The sequence below is a fragment of the Thalia democratica genome, chromosome 6 (genome assembly GCF_965202585.1).
Source record: "Thalia democratica chromosome 6, ktThaDemo2.hap1.1, whole genome shotgun sequence".
NCBI lineage: Eukaryota > Metazoa > Chordata > Thaliacea > Salpida > Salpidae > Thalia > Thalia democratica.
In genome coordinates, this window is record NC_139170.1 from 22,220,051 (window position 1) to 22,242,097 (window position 22,047).

At 26.2% G+C, this 22,047-nt stretch overlaps 1 protein-coding gene across 2 annotated transcripts; it reads left to right on the forward strand.

Annotated features, from left to right (window-relative positions):
* The first annotated feature begins 560 nt into the window (after positions 1 to 560).
* On the forward strand, positions 561 to 21,690 carry LOC145837861 (E3 ubiquitin-protein ligase Zswim2-like). Of its 2 annotated transcripts, none has more exons than XM_082945327.1 (10): positions 561 to 713; positions 2,847 to 2,964; positions 3,020 to 3,127; positions 9,004 to 9,118; positions 10,123 to 10,396; positions 10,458 to 10,705; positions 16,128 to 16,358; positions 18,487 to 18,720; positions 20,074 to 20,469; positions 21,082 to 21,690. In XM_082945327.1, the coding sequence occupies exons 1-10, from the start codon at positions 561 to 563 to the stop codon at positions 21,083 to 21,085; spliced, it is 1,881 nt and encodes a 626-aa protein (XP_082801453.1). In that variant the 3' UTR covers positions 21,086 to 21,690. The 2 variants fall into 2 exon arrangements, with proteins under 2 accessions (XP_082801453.1, XP_082801452.1); XM_082945326.1 differs by having other exon boundaries at positions 21,175 to 21,690.
* Positions 21,691 to 22,047: the final 357 nt, after the last annotated feature.

Sequence of the window (22,047 nt, forward strand, 5' to 3'; positions counted from 1 at the left end):
AAACAGTATTTTTTTTATTACATAATACATATATTTGTGTGTTAACCGGTTAACACATTTTAACAGAGCTATAAAAACCAAAAAAATACTTTTTTCATTTTTAACATGTTTTTATACATTCCAAATTTATAATAATTTTTAATATTATTAATAAACTTTATTTCTTGATTTTTATAGCTCCGTTGAAGTGTGTTAACCCGTTAAAACGGAGAAACATGTGTTCGTTTCGTGCAATAAAGAAAGAATACTGTTCAATTTGTTATTAATATATATTCCAGTGAACTTGTTTCGCTCGGATCTTTGTTAACAAACGCTTAAATTTATACTTTTGAATACTTATTGAAGAGTTATATATATTTGGTTTATATAAAAACAAATATATTTATAACAAAACTTAGCTAAATATATTTTGCTGGGTAAGCCCAGTTTTTGTTTAGTAATTTGAAAATTTATATTAGCTGCTGCCTGTTGGTGCTGAAAAATGAAAAACTTTAGAAAAAGTACAAAATTTCAAGTTGCTAGTAGCTTCACACACATGCTACTATTTTGTTTTAAGTCTGATGATGAGCAGATCTGTTCAATGGCAAAAAACTATATCAGATATTGTAAGTGCAAATCAAGACAAGGCTTTAAATAGTGTGATATTTATTCTTAAAGAGTATGGACCAACGTCTTTCTTGATCCAAGAAGAGCTAATTAGCAAAAAATTTAAGGTTAAATTATAGTTTGAGTAAATTTCAAAAGTATTTTTATTTACAATAGTCTGTTATCTTAGTTTATGTCATGTGATTCAGTTTACAGGAACTATTTAGCTTTATTTCAATATTATATTATAATATTCACTCACACAACACAAGATTTTCAAATAAAATTAATTTAATAACTGAAAGACCTAGATCCCAGTAACTTTGCTGGAATTGAGGTCCAAAGCATAAATTCCTAATTTCCAAAGCAAAATCTTATTTTCCATAGTGACGTCACAACAGTTCAAGAATAGGATTAATTTTAATTTAGGTGCCTAAAGACGTTGTGTAAATCACATATACAAGTTTACATGAAAAATAAGCAAGTAACTTTGCTGGAATTGCGGTCCATAGCGCATATTTTTATTTTCAATTGTGATGTCACAATAATAGGAGAATTGGGTTAATTTTAATTTAGGTGCTTAAAGACATCGTGTAGAGTACTTATACAAATTTTAATGAAAAAAAGCAAGTAACTTTGCTGAAATCATGGTCCAATTTTTCTTTACACTTTCCATTGTGAGAAGTTTTATATAAAGACCTAGAAAAACACTTAGCCTAAACTGCTTTAGGTATTTGGGTCCCAAGTTTTGGTCTAGTGTTCCTATACGGCAATAGCCCAGTGTTAGGCTGTGTATATATACCTCTGTGGTATATATATACACACTCTGTGGTATATATATACCACAGATGTTTTTGTGTTAAAACTTTATTCCGACTAATGATGTTTCACTGCTCTCAAAATAATTTAAGAACAGATCTATGGAGTCTCAAAAAAGCTCTAAGAATAACTCAAAAAAGCTCTTTTTTTGAGACTCCGTAGATCTGTTCTTAAATTAATTTGAGAGCAGTAAAACGCCGTTAGTTAGAAAAACCTGAAAATTATTTGTATCCATGTGTGGATCTTGCAACGTTCAACTCAGAGAATTTTAAAGCCTTCATTAGGACCCCTGCACCATCAGGCCACACAAGTTTTTGACAGTTTAGGCAAAACATAAAACTGGAAAAACTTGGAATTAAAAAAAAATATTAGTAAAATAATGAAATTTTAACCAGATATGGAAAGTCTGTTGTATACATTTCTGCCCCATTTAGAATTTTATTTGTTTTAACACACTTTTATTGTACCATTTTAGTATCATTGCAACATTTTTTTATTATTGAAGGGTATAGGGATGTCTAAGTTTTTTAATTTTTTTACAAAAAATAATGTTGGCTTTTATATGAAAGTTTGAAGTATAAACTACAAGCTAGTTTTTATAAAATAGAAACATTTAATTAGTTTTTGAAATATAAGCGTTGTTATAAAAAGTTTTCAGTACAAACATAAAAACCACAATTTTTTGTTATAAATTTTCTTGAAAATATAGAAAATTACTAAAGATTTATCTTCTCCTTCATTTTTTGATTAAGAGACCTCAAATTTTCAGAAAGCATTCCTTTTATAATAAAAAAGACTTTGCATATTGCAAATTAAGAATTTTTTTTTTTTAATTTAGTTTTTCAAAAATAAAGTAGTTCCTGCATTCAATTGATTGAAATTATAGTTGTGGACTTACTGTAAAAATTTGAAGAAGATTGGTTGAAAAATGAAGGAGAAAATAGATTTATAGTGAAATAAACTTTTTTTTTGGCATTTTTGGTTTACGCCTTCTACAAGGAACTTATTGAGGTCACTGACTATTGCTTATATCTCAAAAGTTATTTTGAACTTTATTAAAAGGTTGAAATTTTCTGTTTCCAGATTTTATTCTTAAAAATAAGATCAACATCAACTTGTAAAAATTAAGGTTGACCCCCTATGCCCTTAAGACAGTTTTTTTTTTAATTTTAATTTTGTACAAATGAACAAGAAAATCTTTTACTTTCAAAAATCTGGAAAAAATTTTTAAATAACTTTTGGCAACCCTGTTATTTTATAAAACTATAAAATCAGACTCAATTAAAAAAAAAAAATATGAATTAAATAATAGTACCAACTAAATTTTCAAATATTCAATGAATTATTTATTTGGGCAGTAATTAAGAAAGTTGTTTATTTAGTTTTTTTTGTTATACTAAACTGTTTTGTTAGTTTATTTATAAAACTAAATACCATTTCAGATTTCTTTGGGAGATCCTCATACATGCACCTGTCATAAATTTAAAAAAGCAAAAACGTTGTGTAAGCATATTTGTTGGGTATTGCTGAAAAAATTTAAACTTGATAGGTTTCATGAGCGTAAGTTTTTATTTAATAATTAAGTAGGTTCTTACTTTAATTTTAAACTTTTTAGTTTCATATCAACTTGGGTTAGTTGAGAGAGAAATCAATCAGTTACTCAAATCTAACTTGATTAGTAAATTAAATTTAAAGAGGAAAAATTCAAAGAAGCAATTTAATGGTTTGTTTATTTATTTGTACTTAAAAATAAGAAAAACAACTTTCATTTGTAGCTTATAGCAAATAATTATTTGATCTTGTGAAATAGATACTCTTAATTATTAGTGAATCTATTTAGTATTATGTTTAGTTATGTTGTTTGTATCAATATTTTATAAAGTTATTTTTCAGATAGATTAATTTTTTAAATTCTTTAAATATTTAATTATTCTATTATGAGGTATAATTATTGAAAGGAAGTTTACCTTATAAAGTTTTAAAAACTTCATTAGTAGTTTATTAGTCATTACTTCATTTATCAACTAGTTAAGGCCATAAGGGAGGTAAATAATTTTTTTTACCATTTGATCTTATTTTGTACAGTTTTAACTAGTGATCTACTGAAAACAAAAAAATTGTATCTTGCAGAATCTGAATCGGGATCTTATTTGAAATTAGTATCTGGCTGATTCGGGATTTAAACTTATTTTAAAATTAGGATTTGGTAGGATCAGGATTTGAATTTTATTTTAAAATTTAGATCGGGCCTGATCCTATAAATCACTTAAAATTTTTCCTAATATCTAATTTTAAGTTTCATAACTTCCCTAAAATACGCTTAATTTTTTCTTCTTTATCAGGCACTCCAAACTATCTAGTCTTAGTTTCATATTTTCTAGTAGTATCTAGTCACTAGTGTAACTTTTAAAACTGCTCTAAAATACACCTAATATACCTTTTTTTTTGCTTTTTTCATAAGTTCTAGAATATCCATTTTAAGTTAAAGAATAAAGTACATTCAGTGACTTATTGGATCCATAACATTAGTATTCAAACAGATCAAGTTAACAATTTCAAAATAGGATTTGGCGGGATCAGGATATTTTTCAAACTAATATCTGGCAGGATCAAAATCCAAATCTTTTTTGAAATTAGGATGGATCCGAATTCAAATTCAAAAAGGCGTTAGCTGGCCATATCTTTAGATCAATAGTTTTAACTAAGCTATAAAATGCTTTTTAAATACTTAAATATTCCATATAATTTTTGAGATATTGCCAGTCTAAGTTGAGTGTAAAATAGTACAATTTTATGTACTATTTAGTATTTTTATGAGTGTTTATTTTTTGTAATGTGAAGAAAATGACTAAAAAAATAGTAAAGTATTTTATACATAACAAGTGGTAACATGTTACTTTATAAACAATTACTTAAGTTAGAGTAGCCAGTGTTTATTTCGGCCATCATCAACATAGTTGAGATGTTATATGCCATTGATAATAAACAATGAACTTTACCAAGATCAACAACAACAGCATCAATACTAAAGTTGTAGGATTGTCTTGGATGCTGTTGTTGTTGTTGATCTTGCGGTAAAGTTCATTGTTTATTAAGTTAGAGTAGTAATTAATTATTTTTTATGAGTTGGAGATGAAAGTGTTGTAAGTACTATTTAACGTTAATTTTAATTGGTGGAAGTTAAAAAAAAATCTAAAACTTATATTAATAACTTTCTACTGTATGAGTAGATAGTAGTTGCTATACTTTCTAAAGTTATAGTTTTTCTCAGTAGTGCTATGCTGATAATTAAGTCTGCCAGTCACTGATTACCATGTGATTGTTATGTTAAATAAAAATGTAAGACTAAGTAGGTTTTTTTATTGTAAAAGTATAGTAACTTACAGCAAGTAGACATATTAAATTTATTTGCTTTAACTATAGAAGTAGTAAGAAGCAGTAGTAAATATTGTATTTTGTATTTTTTATAAATAATTAGTTTTGTATAGACTTTTTATTAAGGGCATAGGGGGGGGGGGGTAAACACCCTTTTTTGGTTTTTGATCTTATTTTATATATTTTTTACTAAGCTACAAGATGCTTTTTACAGATTTAAAAAACTCAAAATAATTTTTGAGATATAGCCGGTCAAAGTCGGAGGCAACAATAGGATCCTTATGGGAGGCGCAAACTAAAACGGCAAATAACTAGAAATTACTAAAAATCTATCTCCTCCTAGGTTTTTTGAGATAACTACCTCAAATTTTCAGGAAATGTTCCTTGCAGTATTTAGAAAATTCTGTCGGAACAGAATTTGAAAAAATTAAAAAATAAAAATTTTATAACAAAAAACAAAAAAAAAACTGTTTTTTTTGTTTATTTTTTATATAAAATTTTTATTTTTTATTTTTTTCAAAATTCCTTCCGACAGAATTTTCTAAATATATCAAGGAACATTTCCTGAAAGTTTGAAGTAGTTATCTCAAAAAATGTAGGAGAAGATAGATTTTTAGTGAAATAGTCTATTTTCGCCGTTTTAGTTTGCGCCTCCCATAAGGATCCTATTGTTGCCTCCGACTTTGACCGGCTATATCTCAAAAATTATTTTGAATTTTTTAAATCTGTAAAAAGCATCTTGTAGCTTAGTAAAAACTATATAAAATAAGATAAAAAAACAAAAAAAAGTGTGTTTACCCCCCCCCTATGCCCTTAATAATTAGTTTGCATTGATTTTGATATGCAAACATTTTTATTGCTAGCCCACTTGTTTTGTATTGTATAAATTAAGGCCATGGGGGGTAAGCCATGTTTTTTACAAGTTGACCTTATTTTGTAGAATTTTTATTAAACTTTAAGTTTATTTTTACTGTTTAGAAAAATTCAAATTAGTATTTGAGATATGACCGGTCAAAGTTGGGCCGTATAATAGGTTTCTTCTGGGAAGGGAAAACTAAAACAGCTTAAAAAGACTATTTATTTAAAGTTTATCTTCTACATTTTTCAAGCAATCTTCTTCAAACTTTCACAGTCTAATCTTTAAACAATTACAAAAAAATCTTACTTTGACATAAAAATTATCTAAAAATACCTTTTTTTGAAAAGAAATACTTAGAAAAAAAATTTTGTAAGTTAATTTTTATTTTTTTAAACTACTAAAATTTGTAACGCTTTTTTTTACAATGAAATGAACATTTCTTGTAAATTTGACATTTCTAGCTCAAAAAATAAAGGAGGAGATAGATTTTAGTTATTTTTAAATTTCTGAAAAAATTGACCCCAAAAAATTTGCGGTCTGTACAGTTGTATCGGAAACTTTTTACAAAAATTACAATATCTCAAAAGTTAAATAAACTTTTTAATTTTATATATAAAAATGCTTGTAGTTTGTACTTAAAACTTTCATACAAAAGCCATTGTTATTTTTAGTAAAAAAATATTGGATCCCTCTGCTCTAAGTAGTGGTATGGCTAAGTTCTATCAATTATGTTTACAAGGGTTGTTGGTTAAAAGATAATATTTTATGGATGTTAGTGTTTAAAATTATTAAAAATTGATTATTATATTAAAGTGTTAAGTATGGATTATGAGTAACTTTCAGTAGTATATAAAGTAAAAATTAACTTTTGAGATACAGTCAGTTTTGTAAAATTTTAAAAACTAACTATATTCAAAGTATTTTTTAAGCTAGAAACTCCAAATTTTCAGAAATATTTCTCAAATAATGTTAAATAAATATTATTTTGGATTATTAAAAACATAAAAAAATAGGGTTCAAAGTTCTAAAAGTATCAACAATAAACAAATTTATTATATCAAATTATAAAAAATCTTGCGGTTGAGTTTATTTTAACTAATTAAAGAAAAACTTAAAAAAGTTTAAGAAGATTGGTGTAAATATTAAGGATAAGATTTAATTTAAGTAAATAGCTCTTTGTGACTTCTAAGCGTAACCTACTTAACTCTTCAGTTGTAAACCCTTATATCACTAAAAATACTCTTAATTTTGTCAAATATTAAAAAGTTTCTGTTAGCTGTAAATCAGTATAAAAAGTAAGGTCAACTTGTAAGAAACAAGGTGAACCCCTCTATGCCCTTAACAGTTCTGAAATATTTGTATTTAGTATATGTCCAGTACAAACTGCAGTTGTTTAACTGTTGATTTTAACTTTTTAGTAATTAAAAATAAGATTTAGCCTATTAAAATCATTCAAAATGGCTATGATATCTTAACGTATTATATGTATCTACTAGAATGCTGCTTTTACACTTAGTTAAACATTGTCTGACAATACAAAATATTTTTAGTTTTTCTGTTGTAAATACTAGAAATTGTATGTTGACAAAAACCTTTTTAAAGATAGTTTTGGTTCTATTAAAGTAAAAGTAGAATCTATAACAAAGAATGTACAAAAGTATAAACTACTTATAACATTAAGTGAGCAATGAAGATTAAAAGTATCTGGAGTCAGTGGTTCTGTAACTCTTAAAAATCTGTGCACAGTATATAACTAAAGGAAAAAGGCCTGTGCACACTAGATTGTTAAATAAATACATTTCGTAAAAAATTCTTTAGTAATGATTTGTGTCTATACTAAATTTAATGAATTTTATATTCTAACCAAAAAGTAGTTTACACAAATTTAAAATAAAAAGCATGACATTAAAAAAATTATAATAAAAAAATAATAACTTGATTTTTTCCTCCAACACTGTATGTTATTCTTAAATTTTTAATAGGAGCTCTGTTTTTATATTTCTAAACGTTTTACCTTATTTACAATAATTTACATATGTACAAATTTGTAATAAACAATTTAATTATTCTGCATAATAAAACATTTGTTATCAAAAAACATACACATAGTTTACCTAAAACAGTATTTAAGGTTTTGAAAACTTTTTAGTTTGCTTTTTTTGTTTATTATTCAGATTGTTTAGTTTAAAAAATTATAAGTGCTTTTATATTATGTGTTTTACATTGAGTTTCTGAATTTTATTTACTTTTGTTGCCATTAACAAAACTCTTTCTCAATCAGCTTTAAAGGAGACTTTATCACTTTTAATTGTCTTGTTATAAAATCGTAGCATATTTTTTTTTGTGTTTAAAACTCCATTTTTGATTTGCGAGCCAATTACAGAATTATGGTAGCGTTAAAAATTTTATATATTTAATTGTTATTATTGTTTTTTGCTGTTTCACATTAGTTTTTCTTCTTTGTTTTTTAGTTTTTTAAATTGTTTGCCATCATTAAATATTTTAAGCATTATCTAATGAAAAACCATTTTTCACAGATTCTTTTTTAAAATTTTGTTAATAATCAGGGTTGCTACTTTACCTGGAAACTTTGAAAAAATTTGAAGTTGACAATTTAGGCAAAAAAATCTGGAATTTTTTAAGTTTGAGTTTTTCTTAATTTTTGTAAAATAGATAAAATAAAAATACTTATAGTTTTTATGACTTATAAATCTGTAGTTTTAGCTAACTTTGTTGTTATGGAAACAATAATGGTTTAACATTAACTTTTTGTTGATATTGTTAGTGAGTGAAAGTCATTAGGAAAGAAATAAAAACATTATTTTAATAATGTACTTCACACGACCAACAACAACAGCATCCAAGATAACCTACGACCGGTCTCGTCCTAATTAGGACTTATTAGGCAGGCATAGTTGCGAGAAACCGCTGTTGTTATCTTACCAAGCGGGCTTCAGTACAAAGTACTGAAGCGACCGTTTGTGAGTAAAGTTGAAAAGCTGACAATGTCTGAGACGTTGGGCTGTGAATGATTTAACTGTGTCAATTTTTTCAACTTTAATATTTAGTATTTAAGTAATAAACATTCCTTCTCCTCCTTTTTTTTTTTTCAGCTAAAAGTTAAATTGATCGTATCCTTTTGCTGGTATACCTTTATGTTAAAGTCGATTTGTTTCCTTAAATTATTAAAATTACCTGAAAATACTTATACACTTATTAACTGCAACTGTGATATGTTTTAATACTTTTCCTAGTTGTTAGAATACTATTAATCATAAATTTGCTTTTGTTATTTTATTTTCAAAAGATAGTTGTCAAATGTTATACTTTTTCCATTTTAAATGTTAACTTTCAAATGTATACAGAAAAGGATGAGCAAGGAAGGATTAAACTTCAAAGAAGAGTTATTACTGAGTTTGATTGTTGCCCAATATGCCAGGAAGAAATGCTTAAAACTAAACTTTCTGTTACACACTGCAAGTAAGGTTTTGTATATAAAATTGAAAACCAAGCCTTTAATATTTAGATAAATTGCATTTATTTTTGGGTTTTTATGTTGTGCAATAATATAAGCATAATTTAACTTTATATTTCACTTGTACCTGAAAAATTAAAAAAAGACTGGATGTATTTTTTATAAGTTTTTCTTTGGGTAAATTACATTTTTACCAGATAAAGAACACTTATACATATATAGTTTACAGACTTGTAAAACAAATACATATGTTATTGAATACTTTTTTAATTTTTTCATGAATAAATTTTAAATATTTGTACAATAAACAAAAGCTGATTTTAATTTACTATTACAGTCATGTTTGAGAGATTAATTTTTTGAACGTGTGGAAATAACAAGTAGAAATTTCTTCATCAAAGTGGCCATATGATTATTAAATCATTGAATATCCTTAAATTTGAATTTTTTTTTAAATTTAGTTTTTGGTTTATTTGATTTTTTGTTAAGAATTTATAATTTATTGTATAACCAATACATTTTGATTACGAGTCCGCTTAACTAAACGTGATATATAACTACGGATTTGTTTATAAAAAATTCGGTTCAAAAATACAATATTTATACTTTTAGTAGATATCTTGATATTAGTTATTATTTACATAAAAAGTTATAAATATAAAAGAAAATAAAAAATATAAAAGAAGTATAAAAAGGTTGCTTATATACAAATAAAAAAATAGATAACAATAACTTTTGTAATTACTTTTTATAATAGAAGTTGTTTTTATAATAAATAGATATATAAATTAAAACCATTCATTCTAATTTAACTAAATTTATTTATACAACAAAACTTTTAAACGTAACTTTAAGTCAAATTTTGAAGCTTTTTATAATTACATACTATACTGTACTGTACATGCTATTGCATTTTTGATCCGGATTCAACATGTGTAGCTACGCGGCAGACAACTATACTTAATTTAAGGTTTATAGTATTGTAAGTAGTTTAATATATTTTACGTAGGTATGGTTGTGGAAATAGTGTTCATATTAAATGCATGAAAGTTTGGGCTGATCATCAAATGAAACCTTCAGTTGAAAAGTCTAATACAAAAAGTGATTTTGTAAAGTGCCCATTTTGTAGAGAAGATTTTTCAAGTATTAATGAATTGAATAAAGAATATCAAACAGTTCTTTCTGAACAATTAAACGGAAAATCAAAAAAACTTCTTATTAGCGAAAGCTTAAATTCACATTTTGGATGTATGTGTCGAAACTGTGAAATGGATCCAATAAGAGTAAGTAATTTTTTAAATGTTTAATTTTAAAACTTTAGCTAAATCTGCATTTGTTTTGTAGGGTAAATGCTTCAAAAACACAACAAATGGTGATTACTACTTGTGCAATATTTGTTTCAATTCAAATCGATTTTCCAAAAATGGTTTTGTTTTTAGAACTAGCATAGCCCAACGTTGGAGACCTGTTATACCAATCTCAGAAACATTTGTAGAACACGAAAATAATCAATTTGAACACATTGTTGCAAACGAACTTGCAAATAGAGAAATAACTGAAAATGATTATGACATGCTTCTTCAGCTAGATAGGTTTTTAGTTAAAACCTTATTCATTTGTCGTTATACTTTATTGTTGTAAAGTTATTTAGAAAAAAAGACTTTAAAATAAGTAGTTCAAATTAATCTATGTTCTTATGTAAATCACAAGGAATTGTATGTGCTTACGATTTAAAGGGGGAACACTGTGTACTTAAAACTCTTAATATATTGTGCGAGCCTTAGTTACGATTTACTTATAATAATAAAATAAAATTTTTGAATCGTTGTCATACACTTTACAAGCTACCGATTATTATGAGTGCAAATTAAGAAAAGCTTTAAAATCACTACAAATTATAAACACAAAGTATACAACGATAAAAATTGTAATAATAAAAAAGAACTAATTACAGTCTCGGCTGTTAGATACGTAACAATTAATGATTGGGTTTCAGAATGGCACAGCAACACTTTAGCACCGGTCATCAACCCAGCACGGTGCGTCACTTTTACACGGCATCATTTTAGGACGGTGCTTTACTTAAGCACGATGGATCACTTTAGCACAGAGGGTCACTTTTTCACGGCGTTATTTTAGCACGATGCGTCACTTTAGCACAGTAGGCCATTTTTTCACGGTGCATAAATTTTTCACGGAGCCTTATTTTTGCACGAAATAAAGCTTTTCAATAAGGAGTTTACGAAACTTTTTACTCAACTGAAAAAAAATAAATGTTAATACTCTAAGTTTTTAGGAATTAAAAACTTGAATTAAAACTTTTTTTTTATTTTGTCTATTAGTTTTTAAGGAAAACTTAATTTTATATTTCTTAGTACTTTGTAGTTGTTATAGTTCTGAAATTTTTTTAACACTATTTAATATCAAACTTAAAAATGTTAAAGTTTGTTACTTAATAATCATGAACATTTTAAACTAAATAAGCAATACGATAAGATAGTAAAGGTAATAACTAATCAATACAATAATATATACATATACTTTTTAAATTAAAAGAAAGCTGAGATTTTTTAAAACTTTGTAAAAAACTCAAGAATACCAAGTAGTAAAATTGTTTAAAAACAAATTAAAGTCTACTTTTAGAGACTTTTAGTGTATTATTATTATTTACTGATTTCGTAATTAATATATAATGTTTTTTATTTCTTTGTACCACATGGTATTATAATATTTTAAACATTCTAAAGTTTTTATTTTATTTTTTATAGGCTAAAAAGTTAAGTAAAATTAAGAAAAGCATTCAAGTATTAAACCTATTTAATTAAATTTTAACTTATAAATTTAATATAAATGACCAAAAAATTTATAACCTTATACTATATTTTATAAAACAACTATATTTTTTCAAGTATTGAATTTAATTTCATACAACATGAACTTCTTTTATATTAGATGTAGTCTGTGTTTTTCAACGTAAAATAAATGTTTAAACTTATCTTTTTAAGTAACTTCACAAATAAACGTGTTGATTTATAAAAATTTTGCACAATAATCATTCTTATTGTATTATCATATTATAATATTAATTGTATAGTATTAAAAATATTAGTTTTTAAAAAAATAGAATTGAATTTTGAACACAGCGTTTTTCGGCTAAAAAGTGCGTAACATACTGGCAGTTTGTACCTTATAAGTGCGCACCTAGTTGGCAGGTTGTTGCAGTATAGTAAAGTTGTATTATATTTTTAAACTAAACGTAGTAATTTTATTTTTTTTACCATTCTTCTAATTGTATAGTTCATTGTAGTACGTGCAAAAGTTTTCTAGTTGCATTTTATAGTTTAGTATGATTGCTAACACAGCATTTGTATTTTTTAAGACGTTTTAATTCAAAAAATACTGTAGTTAAAACAATCTTGAAGCAATTAATTAATTATTTAACGTTTATCTTAATTGTTTATTCTTGGAAAACATCTTTGATTTAAGTTTTATTATTTTTGCAACATTTTCATTATAAGTCTTTTATTCAATTCTTAAATATAAATTCTTAAGCCGTAAAACAAAAAAAAAAAGGAACTAAAGATTCTTTTGTATGTGTATGAATGTTGTCTATGAACTTAAATTTTAAGTATTTGAAACTAATGTATCAACCAAAAGTAATTTTAAAACATTAAAATAAGTTTTTTGTTTTAACAGTTAAAATCAAAATTTAAAATAATAAAGTTAAAAACTTTAATAACAGAAGTAAGTTTAACTTTGTTTTATAGTTTGATTTTTTTATAAAACTGAATAATAAATAGAATTTAAAATAAATTGTTTTAATATTTATACAAGTAAAACTAATTACATGTTTGAAAAAAAATAAAGTAATTTGTGTTTGCTTAGCCTTTTTAGTTATATTTGTTTATTAAACTTGGTTATATATTTTTACACCGTCGTCAAAAAAACTTAGTACTACATTTAAAAAAGTATAAAAATACTTCCAAAATAAAGTGAAAAATTAAGTTTGAGTTTTTTACAAATCTAATGCGTGTTTACTTTTAAATTTTCAATTTAGTTGTTAAACACGTGTTTTATATATTACAGAGTTAAAGATATTTAAAATTTAAAATGTATTATCAAAAAAATTATAAATGAAAGTTTAAAAAGATTTGGTTTGTGCAAAATAATACTCAGTCAAAAAAAAAACTGTTGAAAATATACGCTTCAAGCAAAAATAGAAGAGGAAGAAATGGTGCAAAAGTGACGCTCCATGAAAATTTACCCACCGTGCTAAAGTGAAGCAGTGCAAAAGTAACCCACCGTGCTAAAGTGACGCTCTGTGCAAAGGTGATCCATCGTACTAATGTGACGCATCGTGCTAAAGTGACGCCGTACAAAAGTGAAGCACCGTGCAAAAGTGACTCGAGTTGCAAAAGTGATGCACCGTGCTAAAGTGACCCTCCGAGCCAGGGGCGTAGCGTGGGGAGGGACACTGGCGCATGCGTGCCACCCAAAAAAGAAAAGTGTAAAAAAAAAGAATGTAGTATCTTTATCCTTTATAGTTTATTTTTTCTGCTTAATTTGCCTTTTTTCAACTATGTTTATCGAGTATTCAAAAAGTTAAACGAAATTTTGAATACTAATTATTGACAAGTTAGGAAAGTATATGTTATTACTCAATATATACTGATTCGGTGCGTAATTGCAAATGCGCACCGATGTTGATGAAAAACTCCATAAGGAAAAATTTTATAAGTTCATTAACTTCATAAGAATTTAGACTCAAAAAGCACACAATTAATATAGCGCACCGCTGTAGTATAACCTTATGGCAGATTATTTTTCTACAAAAAGTTTACAAAAATACGTCACGCTTAAAGAAAAATTAGACAATTTTACATTTTTTTTTTTATGCTACATTGTTAAGACTACTGCTAGTTTTCTGAACTTTATTTTTGTAAACGTACAAGAAAAAGCGTGTCAGCCTATGAGAAATAAACTTTGTTTGTGATTTTTATTTTAAACAAATACAATCAAATGAATTAAATTTAAAGATTATACTTTTAACTATTTTATAAAGTTGTAATAAACTGTAATAACAGTTATAAAGTTGGTCTATTTTAACTTCTGTGTAATTTTATTAAAATTATGTGCAATGAGGTGTTGTTATCACTGTTGTATTGTATATTAAAGAGATTGATACTTTTTTCGTAAATAAAACAGATACTTTCGTTTTATTGAATATATTAATTTTTAAAGATATAAAGCTTACTGTAAGTAATAAAAACAATTTTTATTTAGTAAGTTTACATTTTTGCAAGTATAAGTAATTCTAATGAAATTTATACTTTTAACTACAGTAGACTACCGCTTAAGTACGCAAATTGAACCCGAACAAAAAGTGCGTACTTAGCACGGGTAGTGCGTACTTTTTGACGACATAGTATAATATGAAATTTAGTTGTTTGTTTTTTTTCTTACAACTATCCATTAAATAATTTAGCTGAATAAACAAGTCTTTTTCTTTTAAATATAGTTTAATACATAATTCTAATCTGCACAATTTTTTAATAGATTTTAAATTCATTTATTCTTTCTATAAAAAGTTTCTACATAATTAATACATACATTTATTATAGAAAGACAATGTCAGTTAATGATATGAAAAAGAATATCAAGCCATATTTTCCATATTTTGTTTTGTTAGAGGGAAAGACCAAACTACATTGTGTTTACCAACATTTTCAAAACATCAATGTGTGTACATTTCAGTTTAATTATGATTTAACTATGTTGTATTTGTAGGTTTTTTTTAACTTTGTAATCTAGATTTATTTATTTTATAGCATTACAGCTCAGATATCATTATTCTTTTCTCTTTTCTGCAACCACTACATAAGCATTTAGTTTATTAACATTCAATAACAGGACTGTCACAATCTCAGGCCACTTAGACTACTCAGGACTACTCACCCTAGTTTAAAAGTTGTGAAAGTCTCCGGCTAACTCAGCAGGTTGGCCATTCTACCTGGAAACATATAATAATCTGGAAAAACTTAAGTGCGTACTTAAGGCGGGGTGCTTACCAAAAAAAGTGCGTACTTAAGCGGTAGTATACTGTAATTGTTTAATTTTGTAATATAAAAATATTTTTTAAAACAGTTAACAAACTTATTTTACTTAATAAATTTATTTCAATTATATTACTTATAAAAAGTTTTTTTATACCTTTTTACAAAAGTTTTAATTTAGAGGATTTTTTGAGAAAAAAAATTTGCGCACCCCCTGACCAAAATACCACGCTACGCCACTGCTCCGAGCTAAAGTGACGCTGTGCCAAATTGACCCACTTTGCTAAAGTGACGCACCGTGCTAACATGACGCCGTGCTAAAGTGAACCTCCGTGCTAAAATGATGCTTTGCAAAAGTGACACACCTTGCCAAAGTGACGCACCGTGCTAAAGTGATGCCGTGCTATTCTGACCCACTCCCACAAATAATGCGCTTGGACTGTAATAATAAGTGTAATAAATTGTAATAAGTGCAATTACGCACTGAATTAGTATACTGGGTAATTTCCCTAACTTGTCACTAATTGGTATTCGAAATTTGGTTTTACTTTTCGATAAACATAGTTCAAAAAAAGCAAATTAAGCAGAAAAAATAAACAATAAAGGATAAAGACATTACCTTTTTATTTTACTTTTTTTTTGTTTTTCGGGTGGCACGCTTGCGCCAGCGTCCCTCCCCACGCTACGCCCCTGAAACCTACTATATTTAATATATAAATCAGTTTAAACACTAGCTTGAGGACATCTCTTATATAAGTTAAAGCGCACATTGAGTTATAAATCAGGCCCCTAACACTATATAAGTCGCATATACCCTAACTGGTTTGAAAAAAAAAATATTGGGTAGGAATTTTGCGGGTGGGAAATGATTACGGGTGGAGATTTATAGTATACCATTTTATAAATAGTAGTGGGCACGTGCTTAAGTTGTTGAATAAAAAAATTATATACACTTTAATAGGAAAAAAGAGTCATATGGAAAAGTTCCAGTTGACTTGGCAGGACTTCCAGACCACTTAATAAACCGACTTCCTGTTATAAAAGTTCAACGAGTCAGCAAGCTGTTAGCACCTGGGCGTCAGTGTCGCTTGTGTCTTCTTAACTATAAGCCTAGTCAACTTGTTCGAAAACTGCCTTGCTCTCACATCTTTCACCGTGACTGCATCGATAAATGGCTTAGAGATGACCACAGGTATTCAATTTAATTAGTTTATATTTAATAAAGATTTTTGTTTCTAAAAATTAACATCTATAGCTGGCACATTTTTTAGTCTATTTTACTACTGCGTTTTATAAATTTTATGCAAATTAAGCTTTGTTTTCAAAATTAAACTATAGTCATAATTAACTATATTAGTTTGATTTATTTTTAAAGTTAGTTATTGTTTAAAAAGTGTTATAACTTATTTTTTATTATTTAAAGTTTATTTAAATGTTTATTAAAAGTTATTAAATAACACTACTCTATGATAAAATATGACGAAAAGTAAGAATACTTTTGTAATAACTTATGTCATTAATTTAAATTTTTAATTTTTCCAATTAAAAAAAAAGAAAAAGAATGATCTAAAGTTACAGAAAGTATTTTGACTACATTTAAAATTTTCTGTAGTATCAATCATGTATATTCTACAAAACTTTAAGTCCTAACTTAACCTTAAGCATTAATTATTTTTTAAAGTTTTTTGTCATGCATATTAAAGTTTTTTTGTGAATGTTTTACTGGTTTTAGGTACAATATTTTTAATTCTCCAAACAGTTGTATTTAAAAATGTAGTATTTTACTTTAAGTAGTTCTAGAACAAGGATCGGCAAAATGCAGGTTGAAAGTTCGGATCATCATCATGTCTTTGTTTAAATGGAATGCGGTCTGCGAAAGGTAAAATGCGACCAATGAGCATGTAAATTTTTGAAACTTACACTAGATATACTTGGTTCCGGTCGAAATTTACAATAGATATTCTGGGTTTTGAAATGAAGAGTAAAAAAAAGGTCATAGGTATAATTGACGGAATATTTGAATACAAAGATGACGTTGTAACTGAAACTACAACTGCTGCCCGCGAAGATTTTTATTTTGAAATTTGGCCCTCGACTACCAAATACCTGCCGACCCCTGTTTTAGACCATAGTTTTCATTTTGGTCACATCTTGCTAATCTTCAAAATGTGTTTTTTTTTATGACATTCTCAAAATCATTTTCTCGCAATTAAGATAAACTCAGTATAGAAATTGCGTAACAAAGATGTATAAAAACACAGATTTGTTTAGATTAAAGTTAATAACGTAAAAAAAAATTATTGAACTATCATAATTTACAAAATATTAAGGAAGAACTTATAAGTTTTAGTTTAATGGAAAAAACTTAAAAAAAATGTTTTGGTCTTAGATTGACTATATTTCATGTCTTTTTGAAATATAAAATGTGTACGTAGTAGTTTTGTAAACAGGAACAATTTTTGTTTCCTAAAATATAAAACGTAACTTCATAAATGCCCCTTTTTCAGAATATTTAGAGATGATTGCCCCCACTCATTACAAACCCCTAGAATATCTAGTGTAAGTTATCACCACTTTATTAATCAAGGCCCTCCCTTTGTAACAAAATATATACATTTTGTTGTGTTTTTAAATGACCGCAAGTGGCGCTAGAAATATTTTATCAAAATTAACTTTTTAAAAACTTAAACAATGTGTCTTTTTGTGCTCAGTCAGCCATGAGTTTGTGCTCAAAGCACATAATATTTAAGACTCTGTTTTTAATTTTTCATAAGAATGTTCACTTTGTAAAACTTTTTGTTTATTTATTTTATTTATTTTTCGCACTATTTTCTGTTCTACTGATAGTTGTGTTCTGCTGCTTTGTCACTTATCTTTAAAATTACTTCATTATAAAATACTTTAAAAATATTAAGTTTACTATTAAATTTATTAGTTTCTGAGTTGACCTAATGAGTCGAGGAATCTCATAAAATCTATTTTTGAATTCAGTAATTAATATTTTAACTTCCGGCTCCAAAAGGTCCAGACCCCTATTACCCAGATAGGTATACCCGCTACTATACCTTTAGTTAACCTTATCGCTCCCTGACTTGCTAGGATGGCCTACTTTGGGAAACCCTATTGTAAGCTGTTAAAAATAGAAAACAAATTATAACACCGACAAATTGTTTTATATATTTGAAGTATGATGTATCGCTAATAAAGTAGTGAATTATAACTTGATTATATTTAAAATTTAATAAAAGTTTAAATTAGTAATGCTTTTTCTATACCGTACTTAAGTACACGCTAATTTTATGATTAACTAAAAATCTTAGGTGCTGTCCTATAGACAAAAAATCAGTTTATGATATGTTGATAGATAAAGAACTTCTGTCGATTTCTAGAGAAGCAAACAATAAAGACAAATCAAAACGTGAAAGTACAACAGATAAAAATTTTTGTGTACCTAAAGTGAAAGTTGTTCAAGCTCTAGCTACATCTAATTTTAGAAAGACTGCAATAAAAAAGCAGGTTAACAAAAATACAACAAAGAAAACTTTTCCAGCTAGGTAAGTTTTCTTTACTAATTCTTAAAGGTTTGCTTTACACTTCTTTATACATTTAAACTTATATAAAGTTTTTATTATGCTTATAAATTTTAATCTCAAATAGTTATTTTGTTCGAACATTTTTTTTACTACAATTTTAGATAGTAAGAATAAAATTTTATTTAAAGCATAATAATTTAGTTTTTTTATAAATGCTGTACGTTTTTTTAGACATAAAATATTTATACAATAAGATATACAAGACACACAATTCAGTAAACTAAATGTATTTCGAGCATTTCTCATCAGTAGATAGAGTACAAAGCTAAGAAAATATAATATTTTACAAAATTATATGATATCAAAGTAATCAAGATAGTAATAAGAGACAAAAGCAATTAGTTACAAATAAAATCGTTAATACTTATTTACACTATAATTAACCTATAACAAAAATAAACATTAATATAATGACAATAAAACGCCTTATTTTACATAACGAAAATAAAGAAACAGTACAATCAAAATACTTTTGCTAACTTAAAACAGACTTCCTTAATAAATTACATATAGTTTCTAGTTTTATTAAAACGAAAAACTGTTTATATTTTATTAAGGAAACCTGATTTATGTAAGCGAAAAGATTTTGATTATACTGCTTCTTTATTGTCGTAAGATTTTATAAAGCGTGTTATTGTCATTATATTAATGTACAGTTTTACTATAGGTTAATTGTATTGTAATTAAGTTGAAATGTTTTTAATTGTTACTAATTGTTTTGTCTTTTATTACTCTCTTGGTTACTTTATAATTACTTTGTTACTATGTAAGTTTGTAAAATATTATCTCTACTTAGCTTAGTACTCTACTGATGAGAACTGATCGAAATATATTTAGTTTACTGAACTGTGTGTTTCGTGTATTATGTAACTGTGTGTTCAATATAAAAATATTTAGTTAAACATTTCTAGAAAAATTAAAGTTTAGGATTTTTACTTGTGTTAGAAAAAAAAGCTATATTAATTATCATTTCTGGTTATAAATGTAAACATTTCCCTATCGAACTCATTGAACAATAAGTATTTTTATAAATTTTCGGGTTTCAAAAAAAAAATCAGAAAGTTAGCAAAAACTAAATGCAAAATTTATGCAATAAGCGTATTTAATTTTTTTTTCTTAATTACTATAGAAAAATTAAAATATGCATAGTTCCAGTTTTGTGACTTATGCGTACTCTAGGTTGATTATAACACGTTTAAGAATACTTTCTAATCACCTAATAAAAAAGTTTTTGTAATCATATTGTGTGAAACAAAATAAAAATATTAAAACAATTTTAGTGCTTGTAAGGAATTTTTATTTTTATTTTTACAGAAGGCAGCAAGCTCAGCTTTTCAATTCAGACACTAACCAAAGACTTCCCGTTCGATTTGATAAGCTAACTGGACAACCATTGACATTGCAAGATCTCATCTGTCAAGCCCAATCTCGTTTTTCCAAACTTGAAAAAACAAAAAGTGCAAACAAAAGAATAACGAAAAATTTCAAAACTGTTCCAACTAATATTGCTGAAAATGTAAAAAGCTCAAACCATTTGCAGTTTAATTTACACGTTCGAGCAAAATCAGCTATCGACATAACACGTAAACAGACAGTTAGAGGAAATCGTTTATGTAGACAATTAAATAGCTCAAATAATACAATGCCTAAAACTTCAGAAACATTACTTCCATTGTTTTTAAGCGGCTTAAAGTTGTCCGATCCAAAAAAGTTTGTAAATTAGCTGTTTTATTGAGTTTTTTATTTATTTAAAAGTTTTTTGTTATTTTTAACTACTCTTAATTAAGATTTGAAATAAAATACTTATATTTTATCCAGCATAAAACAGTATTTTATATACTACTTAGTTTATATAGAAATAAGTAAAACTTTTCGACTAAGATTATCATTAATTAAATACAGTAGCCTGTCTGTACTCAAGAAATTTTGGTCTTAGTTTACCTTCATTAAATCTAATATAAACATGTTAAAAGTTACTAAAGTTTACAGATCACTATTACACAAAGCATTTTTGTTGAAGTTTTTAGAAGTCTTGAGTGGTTATATTATTTGTTTATATTCAATTCATATTTTTTTAATCTATCTTGTATCTCCATGCACCTTAAAAATTTAGTTATCGATTAAAAAAGCAGTATTAGAAGAAGAAAATTGTTTTTCTTTTGAAGAACAGCAAGTAGTCATAGACAAGACATTAAAACTGTATACGTGTGGTGTATGGTTTAATAATCAAAAGGTTTTGTTGCTTACACCACGTACTTAGAACAAACTTTGTGAGCGCTTTTTTTTGTTAAACGTTAAGCTAAAAAAATAATTTTACATCAGATGAGTATGATCTAATGTATGTTGGTAGAAGTAATCAAATTTTAGAAGCTAGCAATGTTCTTGATAATGTATTCATAAAGTCTTTCATTGTAGAAGCTGAGCTGTCTTTGGGGAAAGTTCAAGTAGCTGCTGGTAAAATCAACTATGGAACGCTACAATCTGCTTTAAAAAACTTCAAAGTATTATTAAAACTACTTGCAAACAAAAAAAGTGTCTGCTAGATTAAACGACAAGCTACACTAACAAACATGTTTTCATGAGCATCTAGCTTAAAATAAATTTCAACTGTATAGTTCTTTTTTTTTATATAAATGTTTATTTATATAACTATTTTATACGCTTATTTTTTATATTATCATTATTTTAAATTTATGTTCTATCATGGGGTACGTAATGTCAACTACATTGTTCATATTTTCGTTTATCTAAGTTTTAAATGACTTTTTAAAATATTTTATATTCCTTTGTTATAATCATGGGGTATGTAATGTCAATTGCACTATTAGTTATTACGTTAAATAAACAAACTGTAAAGTGTTTGTTTTATATGTTGAATTTTATACATAACTTGGGTTACATGACAATTCAAGTTCTTAAAAAAATATTTAAAAGACTATATCTCAATAAGTAATATTAATTTGAAAAAAATAAATATGTAGATATTAATAATATTTCTGGTTCATTTAAGTTGATATATTAATTTTCTGATTTCTTTAGTTTTCGTTTTATTAAAATTGTTTACAACAAAAATTATTATGTTTTTGTGTTACTACTTTTACGTAATACTTTTTTTAAATTCAAATAATTTTTTAAACTTTTGAATTTCAAAAAGTATTTTGAACACAGTGTTTTAGGCTAGAAAAGTTCATACTCAACCGGCAGTGTGTGGTTACTGTAAAAACAATTTGTTTTGAAATAAAAAGTTGAAATTACACGAATAATTAAATAATAGTCAGATTAAAAAAT

Excerpts from the sequence above, each read along its gene's own strand:
- LOC145837861 (XM_082945326.1), top strand. The coding sequence starts at position 561 with ATGATGAGCAGATCTGTTCAATGGCAAAAAACTATATCAGATATTGTA. Across the intron at positions 9,119-10,122 it reads CTTTCTGTTACACACTGCAA|GTATGGTTGTGGAAATAGTG; the intron begins GTAAGGTTTTGT and ends TATTTTACGTAG. Across the intron at positions 18,721-20,073 it reads AAGAAAACTTTTCCAGCTAG|AAGGCAGCAAGCTCAGCTTT; the intron begins GTAAGTTTTCTT and ends TTATTTTTACAG.